Here is a 15,135-nt window from a genome sequence, read left to right on the forward strand (position 1 = left end):
GTGGTTCCCAGGTTACGGAAGACCCGACTTATGGTGTTCCTTACTTACGAATGAGTTCCCAAGGCTCCCCATAAGAATAATTAATTAAATAACTAAATTAATAATTCGGGAACTAGTTTCTTCTGCTCATGTAAACAAACCCGCATGGTGGTGTAAGTGGTTCGTTGGTGTAGCATCTTTACGCTAGCGGCTAATCTCATTGTTTATACAGTCGCTTATGCATACTTTTATACTACTTTTACACCCTAATGTAAAGTTTGTATTTTTACCACTCAACAATACATCGTTACTAAGCCAATGGACCAGGGAGTCATTTCTGCATTTAAGGTTTATTCATCATCTTCCGATTAATGTTAGCCTACCTTCTTGCCTAAAAAATAAGTAAGCAAGACATTGATGCAACATTAGGTGAGTGTTAACTTTTTTAATTTCTTCTATTTCCTATCTAAACTTTTTGTATGAGTTTGTTTTTATATTCTGTTTGTTTGAATTAAAAGAAAGAGCACAATAGTTTCTGTAACTTATTATTGCAGTATCACATTGTATTATTATTGCCACATATGCGCATTTATATTATTATTACTATTATTACTGTATACGCACTGTGTATCAGGGATCCGAGTTATATACAAATCTGACTTAAGGACATTCTCAGGAACGTATCATGTTTGTAACCCGGGGACTGCCTGTATTTAAAATATATCATAACTTTTAATGAATAAAATATAGCTTGATTTTTGTGAACTTTTTTTTTAAATCAAAAATTGATTGTAACTCAAATTCATAACATTTTTAGATGTAGTTTAAGAAGTGATTGTGCTGAAGCTGCTCAAGATCCTTTGTATTGGTTATCTTATAAGAGTGGGAAATGTACCACCATCACTAGCGTTCATCCACCGCAAATTCAGAGGACTACGGCTCGTATTGTGAGTATTAATAAAAACAGTGTAAAATAGAATTAACTTTTAATATGGAATGTGATTGTAAGGTGAAGTTAATGTTTAAAATTCATATATATGATATTTCAATAATGTTTTAATGAAATCAAGTAAGCTTCATTGTATGCTTGTTATTTATTTTTTAAATAGTGATTATAAATAAGGACCTTCATACTTTAGCACAAACATCTTGTAATTAATTGGTGAGTAAAGGATATAAACATGGTGGATGTGTGAGAACATATCTATAACAGATATCATTTTAAAGTCGAAACAAAATGTCAATTCTTGATTTATTTAACCACCCAACTAATCACGATGAATTATATCAAACATCTTAAATTTGGTATCTGTTATTTCAATGGCACGTTTCACATTCATGTTTCACGTGGCAGATGAACCATGGCCAGTAGATGGTTAATGCACATTTTTCAGTATTGTTTTTTGATCTTTCATACTTATGTCTTTAGTATTATTCATAAGATTATTATGCTGTTAGGCTTACTGCATATTTCAAACAGCTTGAAACATTATCCTTTTATATATTTGACAATTTTGATGATTGACTCCTGGAATAACACTCACTTTCAATGCTTCAAGAGTTTCATGGTGCAAGAAACACCTACATATTATTGTGTTCCTTAGTATGCTAGATTATTCATGATATTTTTATATTGAATCTCTTTCTACATATACACATACCTGCCATTGAATTAGAAACTTTTATTTAATATGGTGGTTCCATATATGTGTTCAACTGCCAATACCTATCCTGTTCATTTCTCTGTGCACCGTTCGATGAGATATTGTTTTCAGGAACACCCTTCATTAAATGCTTTGGTCAATTGCTACACACAAGAAGTCTGTTTGTCTGTAAAATCTTCTCGGATAATGTCGATCTCATTCAGTCATTCCACATTGCTTGTCTAAGTGACACAGTTATGTCACTTAGACAAGCAATGTGGGTTATTTTTCTGCTGACTAAACACCTGGAATATGTTACCTTTTGAGAAACCAGTCAGCTCTGCTGTTTTCAAAATCATGGCTCCAACCAGACAGACCACCCCCCCCTTCCCCCAACAAGCCCTTTATTAAACTTCAAAAGATGCTTTATTTTTCCCATTGCGATCAATACCAACCAGCAGCATTCTTAAACAGTTGCCTAAGACACGTGGCCAAGTATTTTGCATATACAATGGCTAAGTGATGCTTGCATATATCTGCATAAAAAGGTTTCTAATTCAGTGACTGGTATGTGTAATAGATAAGCTTAGGTGTTGAACATTATTCATAATTTATTTTAATGGTATATAACACCAAAAAAACTAAATGATATTAAAAAAAAAAGATGCTTATTAATTGGATTATATTCTACTGGATTTAAAATCAGCCTCTTCAGAGCACATTATCTGCTACAGTTAACATGAAACAATGGGTAAGTGATAAAAAAAAAAACATTGAAATTGTAATGGACAAAAGATCTAAAGTCTTATTTAAGTTAAGGGATATTACATCCCATATAGTTTCTTAGCCGAATAAGAAACTCAAAGAGTTTCATGCTGAATATAGTAGAAACTATATAAAGTTTGGTGATTCCAAGCGTAAGCAAATACCTGGATACTGCAGCACTGATCCCAAAGGGTAGTGCAAGCTGGGGCAACTCGTGGTAGAAGTGGAGCAAGCTCCGATCACTATTCTTGATATTTGCCCATAATGTGAACTTAGCTCCTAGGAACTGTATTTTTGTTCACATTATGAGAGAAGGTCACTACCCAGACTGGTTTCGACCTTTATTGAGGTCTCATCAGTGAGTAGCCAGACCTAGTTAATATCAAGTTTGTAGCAAACAGAACCTCTACCCCTTCTACGAGTATTGCCGTGAGGTGCTCTAATAAATTATTAGATATGTGAAGAGCCAAAGGCTTCAATTCGGTGACATATAACTTGTTTAAGTTAAGGAATATTACATCCCATATAGTTTCTTAGCCGAATAAGAAACTCGAAGAGTTTCATGCCGAATATAGTAAAAACTATATAAAGTTCGGCGATTCCAAGCGTAAGCAAATACCTGGATACTGCAGCACTGATCCCAAAGGGTAGTGCAAGCTGGGGCAACTCGTGGTAGAAGGGGTACAAGTTCTGTTCGCTACAAACTTGATATTAACTAGGTCTGGCTACTCACTGATGAGACCTCAATAAAGGTCGAAACCGGTCTGGGTAGTGACCTTCTCTCATAATGTGAACAAAAATACAGTTCCTAGGAGCTAAGTTCACATTATGGGCAAAAATCAAGAATAGTGATCGGAGCTTGCTCCACTTCTACCACGAGTTTCCCCAGCTTGCACTACCCTTTGGGATCAGTGCTACAGTATCCAGGTATTTGCTTACGCTTAGAATTGCCGAACTTTATATAGTTTCTACTATATTCGGCTAAGAAACTATATGGGATGTAATATCCCTTAACTTAAACAAGTTATGTTGCCGAATTGAAGCCTTTGGCTCCTCACATATCTAATAATTTATTAGAGCACCTCATGGCAATACTCGTAGAAGGGGTACAAGTTCTGTTCGCTACTCACTGATGAGACCTCAATAAAGGTCGAAACCGGTCTGGGTAGTGACCTTCTCTCATAATGTGAACAAAAATACAGTTCCTAGGTGCTAAGTTCACATTATGGGCAAATATCAAGAATAGTGATCGGAGCTTGCTCCACTTCTACCACGAGTTTCCCCAGCTTGCACTACCCTTTGGGATCAGTGCTACAGTATCCAGGTATTTGCTTACGCTTAGAATTGCCGAACTTTATATAGTTTCTACTATATTCGGCATGAAACTCTTTGAGTTTCTTATTCGGCTAAGAAACTATATGGGATGTAATATCCCTTAACTTAAACAAGTTATATGTCGCCGAATTGAAGCCTTTGGCTCTTCACATATCTAATAATCTAAAGTCTTAATTTGGTGTCGTCTGATGTAAAAAAAATTAGTATTACAAACTATGTAGAAGTTGATCTTAAGATAAGTCTCCCAAAATTTTGCAAATTAATGCAACCATATTTATTCAGATTAGGAGAATGTTTCATAACTATGGCTGACTCAAAAAATAATCTTTCTGACCTGTAATGACTTCTATAAAGCACATTGGTTTTCTTCCATCTAATCCTGTGTAAAAGGATGTCCGAAGTGCGGTGTGCCAGTCCAGACTTGCCATAATAATGCTAGAAAATGTTTTTTTTTTTTTATTATTTTGTTTTGTTTTCTAAGGCAGATGTTAACAGATCTTCCGGTCTATCCATAGTAGGCCAAGTCAGTCACATGGAATTTCATACACTCTGGGATATGCTAAGGGATTGAGGCATTATCAGAGTTAATTTAACATATAGTTTGAATTTGGTGTTAAGGTTATATTTTATTAGTACTTTGGCTGTCTTTTCAGATGTACTTTGAACATAGGAAATAGGAATAGTGGTCTTTTGTATCTGTGTGTTTGAGGAGGAGTGAAAGTAAAAGGACCATGTTGTATTTTATCTATTTTGTAGGAGCTGTAGCCATTGGCCAGGAAAGTATGGCGAAAATATTTAAATTTGGTGGAAAGAGCTGTATCGTTAAAACAAAGTGCCTTAGCTCTGTGTGTAAGTGTTCATAAAATACCATACTGTTGGGCTGGATGATGATGGCATTGTTTATCTAGAATCTTCCTGTTGTATGTTGCCATTCTATAAATGGAAAAAGATAGTGAACCATCTGAAAACCGAGTGACTAATGTGTCAAGAAAAGACAGTTATTAGATTCTTTTTCTACTGCCAAGTGAATTTTGGGGTGTTGGCTGTTTAGGTAGATAACAGAAGAATCCACCAAAGTGTCTTGTCCATGGGTCCAAATTTCAAGCACATCATCAATAAAACATAACCACGTGCTATGGGTTTCTCTCCCCCCCCCCCTTTTTTTTTTTTAGCTAATCTTTACCAGAATTCTTCAAAAACAATACTTACCACAGCTACTGTACATACAAGCACTTAGTATGGTTATGCTTTCTTGACGATGTGTCTACTTCTCTTTCTTGCTGGTATCCTGTTCTTTACTTTCTTTGCCCATTTGTTATCATGCATTCTTTCTCTTTTTAGATTCAATCATTTATTGGCTGTATTTTACAATTTTTCGTAATGTTTTCATTTGGAAGGTTTCGTTGATTTCGGTCATTTTTGTAGTTGCTACATATGTTAATCCTATGTAGATTCTCATTTTTGTTTCTTTGTTTGTGTTCTTTTTCTTCCAGATGAGGATTTTGAGATATCCAGATATTCTACAAACTTTTATTGCTAGTTCTTGTACTTCACTTTGTGTGGTGCCATAATCGTTTCACCTTACTAACTTCAATTATTTTCCCTTTGATTTCTAATTTACATCTTATGGGTTGATCCTTTGCAACTTATTGTTTTCATTTTTTCCCTGTTTATCTTCATATATTTCTTTTCTGCATTATCATTATTATTATTATTTATATGGGTACTCCATGGAGTCAAAGGACTCGTCGCTGGAGATCTCCCTCCATTCTACCATTCTATCCATTAAAACAATACTTTTCATACATCTCCTTAAACCTATTCACCTGTTGGAGCCAGGAGCACGCCAAGGGTATTTGCTGCCCGGGTGCAAACTTTTATCGGCTGCCCCTTAAAAAAATAACTAAAAGAAATTGCATGTAGCATTTACCACAATAAATAAAATATCAATGTTGCTGCCCAGTTGCGGTGCACCCTTTGCACCCTCAGGTTGGGGCACTCACAACCGCCTCTGCCAATCCATTCCACTCGTTCCCCTCTCTCCAAGTAAAGAACCTAGTCTTCACACCCTTACTAACCACACTCTTAGACAACTTCCAAGTGTAACCCCTGGTTTTCTCCTTACTCCCCATGCAATGAAAAATTTCTTTGTGTCAATCTGATAGAATCCTATTAGTAACTTATATGTTTCATCATATTCCCTCTCCTCTGCCTGTCAGCTAAACGCGCGCACCCTTAATCTATCCTCAATAGGGAACTTTCCACAGATCTGCCACCAGCTTGGTCACTCATCTCTGAATCCTCTCCACCACCTCCTGATCCCCAAGAAACACAATGACCAAATATGTGCCCAGTTGTCAGCATGGAGCCAAATCATAACCTTATGAAGAGGGATAATGAATTTCAAATCTCTATCCACCATCACCCCCAGATCCCTTGCCTCATCAAGTTCCTGTAAATTAGTATCATCAATATGATACAAAGTATGTAATCTTTTCATCCTGAAGTGCCTTATCATACATTTTACAACATTGAATTGATAACTTTTGTCCTTTGCTCACACTGCCAATTCATTTAAATCATCCTATAAGATACCTACATCATCATCAAATTCCTGACATTTACCCTCAAGGGGCATACAGGATATGATAGTATTACATGAAAAATTTACATCATAACTAACTTCCTACCTACAATTTTCTGCCAAACCAATCTGTTACCTGTCAAAGCTACAGCATTGTCAGATCTTATATTTATATATCTATCTTCTAAGGCACTTTTTACCGTATCAATCTACCTATATCTTGGTCTTCCTCTGGGTCTTTTTCCTGCCAACCTGGCAGAGAACACTTGTTTGGCTAATCTTTCCTTCCCCATTCTATTTTAAGTGACCATACCACCTGAGATTAGATCTGCTGACGCATTCCTGAATGCTGACAATGTCAAGTTCTTTGCTATTTTCCTCGTTTTTAATATGATATTGCCATTGATGCCATCTGTTACGCACCTAATCTTTCTCAGGACTCATATCTGCGGTCTCTACTCTTTGGTCAAGTGTTTAACTTCTGACCCAGCTCTCAGATCCATAAGTTAAAATTGGTTTGAACACTGTCTTGTATACAACTAATTTAGTGTTTTGACTAATTTCTCTCTTATTCCATATAAATTTATTCAGTTGACTTCCTACCATATCAGCTTTGTTGATTCTGTTGTCTATTTCCATATTTAATTTACCATCTTCACTAAAAATCGTACCTAAGCAGCTGAAATGTTTTACTTGTTCTATAGATTCTCCATTCACAATGCAGCTGATATTTTTAATGTTTCTGCCTATTTTCATTATCTTTTGCCTTGTTATCTGATCTTCGTACCGTATCTATCACAACAGTTATTCAATTTAGTCAGGGAATCTTGCAGACTTGTAGCGGATTTATTTAGAAGTATAACTGTAAAAGTTCGATGCTGCATGAATTTTCGTCTGGTTAATGCATCGACCTTTTACAGGAAGGTAAAACCCAGAAAACTGGTAAATATGTTTCTTATATTATTATTTAGTATTATATTCAGAATATGTACAGCACAACGGGAATTAGCTTACTCTTTACAAAAACAAAACATGTAGAATTGATAATGCCAAGGGTAAGGCCATGCAGTCAGGAGGCCGTTTGATTCTTGTTTACATGTTCAGTCGCAGGTAGCCTTCAAGGTCAGTGCAGAAAGGGATGGCAGGAATCAAACATGACTTCCGCAGGCCGACAAAAATGGATTAGAAACATGAAAGAAGTAGTCGGTGAAAGTTCCAGAGCACACTATCACATGATATTGCAAGGGGGTTCCAAAACTGAACCCAAGGTTTGGAAACTGAGAGAGATTTAAGGCAAGTTTTGGGGAATGAAGGTATCGACATCTAAAGAAAGGAACGAGGGGAGGTTCTGCCCAGACGTGGAGAGGTTTGGGAATGGAGATTGGAGGTCGAATACGTAAGGAGAAACAAAACTGTCCAGACGCTATTCTGCTCAGCTGAGCCTTGTGAATGACCGACAATTGTAACCCTTCAACTGAGTGTTCAATGCCGGAGAATCGTTCCTCATATCCCACTTGCCGACCCGACGAAGCTGCTGGTTCTCCGGCAGTCCAGAGGTAGAAAATCAAAAATCCGGAATGGAAAAGAGAACAAAGGATGGCATGACAGAAATAGAAGAAAAAGGTGCATCAAAGAGGAAGACTGTTCACGTGAGTCTGATATTGTATCTTATAAGATTTTTCTGGTGTAAGAAAGATGTTTTAACGAGCTGATAAGATTCATAAGATAGGATAGTCATAGCCAGAGAATGACTAATATGTCCCTTAAGATTGAAATTGATAATGCATGTGTATATGAGTATAGCTAATTGAGTTTTGGAAATAATCTGACACTTGTATAATATTTAAGTTTTGTCCTATTGTTGATGATTGATTTTTATATAAGTCTTGATAAAGATAGAGATGCACTTAAACTAGATATTGAAATTTAAGCTGAGGAAAGTAATATAAACTAACTTAGAAATTTTGAAAAAATACTTTGTGTTTTATTTGATATAGAGTGATTGTTATATACATGTCATGGTATATTGATGCAAATAGAAGTAGATATTGAGAATTAAGTTGAGGAAAGTAATATTAATTAATCGAATGACTAAAGAAAATTGTTGTAAGAGATATATAGGTAGTTGCATGAATTTTGAACTGAGATTAACAGAGGATAGTTCCCCTGCTCTTCTCTTTGTATTGTACAGTTCTTTAATTAGTGATCATTAACTATGCTTGCTGAATTTTTTAAAAGTGTGTCGCCTGATCTTATTTATTGCAATGCGTTGATCTAAAATAATTTGAGCCTATAAGTGAGAAATCATTAGAGTGAAATAATAAGGTAAAGAGACCACGACTGTGAATATTCTAAGAAGTAATTAATATTGCATGATTGAGGTCTACCGGAGGTATCATATTTCATGTACCATATTGAGGCAAGGTGGTGAGGTCAAAAATCTATATAAATTTCCTGTGCTCTCAGGTGCAAAGAATATAGAATCACCAAAGGTAGAATAGAAAGAAATTAGAGGTGGAGCGATATATATGTTTGAGTTAATAGAAAATAAGATAAAATTAGGATAGATATAGAAAGAGGGCACTACATGTATGTATGTTATAAGTATATGTAATAAAACAGTGAGAATACAGAGAATAAGTCAGCTTGTGCTCTTAGAGAATATAGAAACAAACGTAAGAAAGCTAAACACTGTGCAAAACTAGTTAAACAAAAGTCATGGGAGGACTTTGGCAAGAATATAGAAAATAAATATCAAGAAGGTGGCAAAATATTCTGGAGGTTGTTGAAGAAGTTTAAGAATGGAGGAAAGAGTGCTGTAAAAGGAATTAGAGATGATAAAGGTAACATGAAAACGGGAGAAAAAGATATCCTTGAAGTATGGAGTAATTACTTTGAAAAACTGCTAAATGAAACAAGCAGTGATGACAGCACAGTGGTAAAAAACACTGACCAGGCATGCAGTCAGGAATACATATCCATATTTGAAGTAGAAAAAGCCATCAAAGGCTTGAAATGTGGAAAGGCAGCAAGAGTAGATGATATTTGACCAGAAATGCTGAAGTATGGTGGTATAAGAGTCTTACAGTGGCTGCACTGCATAGTTCAGGAAGCTGGGAGAGAGGGACGAATTCCCGATGATTGGAGTAGAGCTCTCATAGTACCCATATATAAAAAGGGAAATAAAACTCAATGTAAGAATTACAGAGGTATTTCCCTACTGAGTGTTCCTGGCAAGATCTATGCAAGTATACTTGAGAAACGGTTGAGAAGAATTGTGGAAGAAAAGCTTGGTGAAGAACAAGCTGGATTCAGGCCAAATAGAGGCTGTCTGGATCAGATATTCACTTTAAGACAAATAGTTGAGAAAGCATGAGAATATAACAAAGATCTGTATTTAAGTTTTGTCGATTTGGAAAAGGCATCTGACAAGGTGCCAAGAGAGAAGCTATTCAATATGCTGCAGTTATATGGTGTCAATGGGGCATGATATCAAGCAATACTTAGTCTTTATTTGAGTTGTAAGTCAGCAGTTAGAATTGAAGGAAGTACAGGAAGATGGTTTAATGTTAAATCTGGTGTGAGACAAGGATGTACATTATCCCCTCTGTTATTCATTATCTATATGGATCACATTATTAAGGAAAGTGGTATTAAACATGATATCAAAATTGGAGATGTTAATGTCAGTTCTTTGCTTTATGCGGATGATGTTATACTTCTAAATAAATCCGCTACAAGTCTGCAAGATTCTCTGACTAAATGGAATAGCTGTTGTAATAGATACGGTATGAAGGTCAGCAATAAAAAGACAAAGACAATGAAAATAGGCAGAATCATTGAAAATGCCAACTGTGTTGTGAATGGAGAACCTGTGGAACAAGTAAAACATTTCACCTATTTAGGCACGATTTTTACTGAAGATGGTAAATTAAATATAGAAATAGACAACAGAATCAACAAAGCTGGTATGGTGGGAAGTCAATTGAATAAATTCATATGGAATAAGAGAGAAATTAGTCGGAACACTAAATTAGCTGTATACAAGACAGTGTTCAAACCAGTTTTAACTTATGGATCTGAGAGCTGGGTCAGAAGTAAAACACTTGACCAAAGATTAGAGACCACAGATATGAGAGTCCTGAGAAAGATTATAGGCGTGAACAGATGGCATCAATGGCAATATCATATTAAAAACGAGGATATTAGGAAAGAACTTGACATTGTCAGAATCCAGGAATGTGTTAGCAGAGCTAATCTCAGGTGGTATGGTCACTTAAACAGAATGGGCAAGGAAAGATTAGCAAAACAAGGGTTCTCTGCTAGGTTGGTAGCAAAATATCCTAGAGGAAGACCAAGATATAGGTGGATTGATACGGTACAAAGTGCTTTAGATGATAGAAATATAAGATCTGATAATGTTGGAGTAACAAGTAACAGACTGATTTGGAGGAAAATTGTAGATAGGAAATTAATAATGATGTAATTATTTTTCATGTAGTACTATCATATCCTGTACACCCCTTGAGGGTACAGGGCAGGAATTTGATGATGATGAATACAGAGAATATACATACGTAATAAGAAGAAAAATGTTACGATGGCGCAGTAAAGAATACAATGGCTTACGAAACCAATTATTTTACATAATATCCTCTGCATAAAGCAAGGAGCTGACATTAACATCTCTAATTTTGATATCAGGTTTAATACCACTTTCCTTCATAATGAATAACAGAGGTGATAATGTACATCCTTGTCTCACACCAGATTTAACATTAAACCATCTTCCTGTACTTCCTTCAATTCTAACTGCTAACTTGCAACTGAAATAAAGACTAAGTATTGCTTGATATAATGATCCACTGACACCATACATACAACTGTAGCATTATGAATAGCTTCACTTGGCACCTTGTTATATGCTTTTTCTAGCTCTACAAAACTTAAATAAAGATCTTTGTTATATTCGCATGACTTTTCAACTATTTGTTGTAAAGTGAATATCTGATCCTGACAGCTTCTATTTGGCCTGAATCCAGCTTGTTCCTCACCAAGCTTCTCTTCTGCAATCCTTCTCAACCGTTTCTCAAGTATTCTGGCATAAATCTTACCAGGAATGCTCAGTAGAGAAATACCTGTAATTCTCACAATCAGTTTTATTTCCCTTTTTATATATGGGTACTGTGAGAGCTCTACTCCAATCATCTGGAATTCGTCCTTCTGTCTAGGCCCTCTGAACTATGCAGTGTAGCCACTGTAAAACTTTTATACCTCCATACTTCAGCATTTCTGGTCTAATATCATCTACTCCCAGCTGCCTTTCCACATAAATTCAGACTTTTGGTGGCTTTTTCTACTTCAAGTATGGATATGTATTCCTGATTACATGCCTGGTCGGTGTTTTTTATACTGTGCTGTCATCACTGCTAGTTTCATTTAGCAATTTTTCAAAGTAATTACTCCATACTTCAAGGATATCTTTTTTTCCAGTTTTCATATCGCCTTTATCATCTCTGATTCCTTTTACAGCACTCTTTCCTCCATTTCTAAGCTTCTTCAACAACCTCCAGAATATCTTACCACCTTTTTGATATTTATGTTCTATATTCTTGCCAAAGTCCTCCCATGACTTTTGTTTAGCTAGTTTTACACAGTGTTTCGCTTTCTGACATTTGTTTCTGAATTCTCTAAGAGTTTACTTATTTGCCAGGAACTTTTGATATGCTTTCTTCTTTTCCTTCATTGCCACTTTAACTTCCTGTGTCCACCATGGAGTTCTGATTTTTCTATCCTTGCAGACAATCTCACCACATGCCTCTCTGGCTGAATCAATCAGGGTTTTCTTCAAGGCTTGCCTCTGAATCTCCAAGGTTTGGTTCCTATTCTGAAACTCTTTCATTTTTTCTTGAATAATCTTTGTGTATTTTAGTCTACAGTTCACATCTGAGAGCTGCTCAATGTTTATACGCTTTAAAATTTTCTTACATGTTATTCTTTTCAATATTAAATTCAATTTTATCCTGCTCAAGACTAAATTGTGATCACTTCCACTTTCAAATCCTCTGTACACTCTGGTGTCCTGCACCAGGGAGAAAACATCACTATCAACAATAACATAGTCAGAGACTTTTCTTATTCCTTGCCTCTTCTCTCCATGTGAATTTGTGCATATTTTTATGTTGGAACATGGTGTTAGTAATAACCAGTCCATGTCCTGAGCAGAAATCCAACAAGTATTTGCTATTATTATTAGCTTTGCTCTTTTCTCCAAATTTTTCCAAAATATTTTTGTATGTCTGACAATCATTTCCTATTCTGCTATTTAGATCCCCAACAAGGACCAACTTTTCCTTTTTCATTGTGTCAGTTGCTTTTTCTAAAGCGTCTTAAAATTCCTCCACTTCTACCTTAGTAGAACCTTCTGTGGGACCATAGGCACAAATAAGTCTCATTGTCCAGTTTCCCATGCCGATATTTTCCCACATCACTCTTCTTGGAATTGCCTGCCATTCAAGAAGATTAGCCTCATATTTTGTGTTGAATACTATGGCTACTCCTTCTTTTCCTTGATTGTCATTGCCTGAATATAACATTTTGTATTTATTGCTCAGAAAGATCTCACCAGTTGTCTTTTTTTGTTTCAGTCACTCCTATTCTGTAGATCTGGTACTTATCTAATTCCTCAGCTAGCTTCCATTTCTTTGCCGTTCAGGCTTATGTTGATAGTACCAATCTTCAGTTCTGGTGATATTGAGTTTTAGTGTGTTTTAGGATTTGTTCCAGTAGCTGACTTTTTGCTGTTCGTCCTGGTTCTCTGACAAAAAGAATGGGGCCTTGTTTAACTGGGCAGCGCCCCAGCCGGCATGAAATTCTATCATGTTGTACCATCATTTAATATTGTGGTTTAAGCCAATAAGAATACAATTTGGTCAGCTAAATCCCAAATTTCCAGCCCACCCTCATATCGTTCAGTATCCAGGTCGATACCTAACAGGGTGCACCACAAGAAGGCGAGGATTGGACATTAGGTCAGAAGCCCTGGTCGGTTCTCTGCATTCCTTTAAAGGCTATGTGGAGGTCTCCTCTCAGTTATACAGCTCTGACCCTTAAGCACCCCAGATACCTACCATTACCTTTATCAGTTTTTGTCTTTCTTAGTTTTGCATAATTGGCAGACATCTGAGTATCCCCCTTCTTATCTTCCCCTATATCATTAATGTACAAATTAATGAGTAGTGGTCCTGGTACAGAGACATGGAGCACTCCACTATTCCCTCATTTGTCTTGATTCCACTTCACCATACACCACCCTCTGTCTATCAGAAACCCGCTATCCATGCCACCAGTCTCATTATCATTCCCATTTGCTTCAACTTATGTAATAGTTTTCCATATGGTATTCTGTCAAATGCCTTTGCGAAGTCTAGCAGTTATTATGGTGTAGCCATTTCCTTTATCCAGTTCTGCTGTTACCTTAATATAAAAAGGTATAAATTAGTGAGTAGGACCTTCCTTTTACAAAGCCATGCTGCCCCCTGTAGAGTATCACATTCTTATCCACTCATTCCTGAATTTTACTGATAACTAACTTTTCCAATACTTTAACCACTACTCCAGATTTACTAACTGGTCTGTAATATGCTACTTCTGTCTTGGATCCATCTTTATTAGTGGAATTATCTTACTCTCTTTCCACTCCCTTGGAACCTTGCCAGAGCTGAGACTTAATTTATTATTATTTCCAACTTTATCAGAAGCACTGCCAGCTCACTTGCTCATTCTCATAGCACACAAACTGACATACCATCTGGGTGGCCCACTGCTGTGCTTACATTGATATTTTTCAATATACTGTGTACCTCCAGTTATTTGCCTCAATGCTCACATCAGTTTCTGTCACTTTGCAGTGACAGAAACTGATGTGATATGACCTTAGTACTCTTTCAGTCGCCTCAGTACCGCAAAGTCTCCTTCTGGATGATATACCCCTGCATAGTGATCACTTAGTATCTGCACTATATCTTCTGCTTTTGTCGCTTTCCTACCATCAGCACTGAGTGAAGTTATCTTTCCATAACCATTCTTTCTCTTACTTGCTATGTAATAATAATAAAAAAAACTATTTTGGATTTACTTTGGTCTCTCTTAGCTAATTTTCTCTCAAAATCTGATTTAGCCTTATTTACTATCATACTAATTACCCTTCTTGCTTGTGCTTTATATTGCTTTATATATTGTAATTTTCATAATAGACATCATCCTTATGCACACACTATTCCTTCCACTTCATCCTTTTCTTACAATTCTCATGCTTGATAAGATTACACATTCATTTGACTCCTGTTTATTTTCCATATTCTTGGGACAAATTCTGATATTGCATCATTTAAGTATTTTTTAAATGCTTGCCATGCACTGTTGATATTCTTCCCATCCAACTGGAGGAGTATACAACCCAGTATATTCCTCCAGTTGGTCATAATTTTCTGCTTTGTAGTTCAACATGTAACCATTCTTGAATGTTCCATTCATAAACTTACTCACTTCCCAAGTGAGTACCACATGACCACTGTCGCCAACTAGAGGCAGAATAGTTATGCTTTTAACTGAAACACCCTCTGACATCTAACACTTTTTGACCTTGAGTTCCTTCTCTCACATGCTGCTTGAGAAAGTTGTCTCACAACAGCTCAATAAATTCAGTTTTATTCTCATGAGATTTTACTGCCACCCAATCAATGTTTGGGTAATTAAAGTCTCTCATTATGATTACATTTTGTGCACCCATGATCTCTATTTGGTGATGCATTTCTTCATCATTAGCAA

The 15,135-nt window shown here is 36.2% G+C and overlaps 1 protein-coding gene across 1 annotated transcript in view; it reads left to right on the forward strand.

Annotated features, from left to right (window-relative positions):
• Positions 1-15,135, forward strand: part of LOC150100648 (plexin-A4-like) — a 707,214-nt gene that overhangs the window by 236,879 nt on the left and 455,200 nt on the right. The window contains 1 exon segment of the mRNA XM_090401991.1: positions 797-926. Within this exon segment, the coding sequence (XP_090258117.1) occupies positions 797-926 (130 nt within the window).

The sequence above is a fragment of the Typopeltis vanoorti genome, chromosome 12, assembly GCF_054136105.1.
Source record: "Typopeltis vanoorti isolate ZY-2024b chromosome 12, IOZ_Tvanoo_1.0, whole genome shotgun sequence".
Classification (NCBI taxonomy): Eukaryota; Metazoa; Arthropoda; class Arachnida; order Uropygi; family Thelyphonidae; genus Typopeltis; species Typopeltis vanoorti.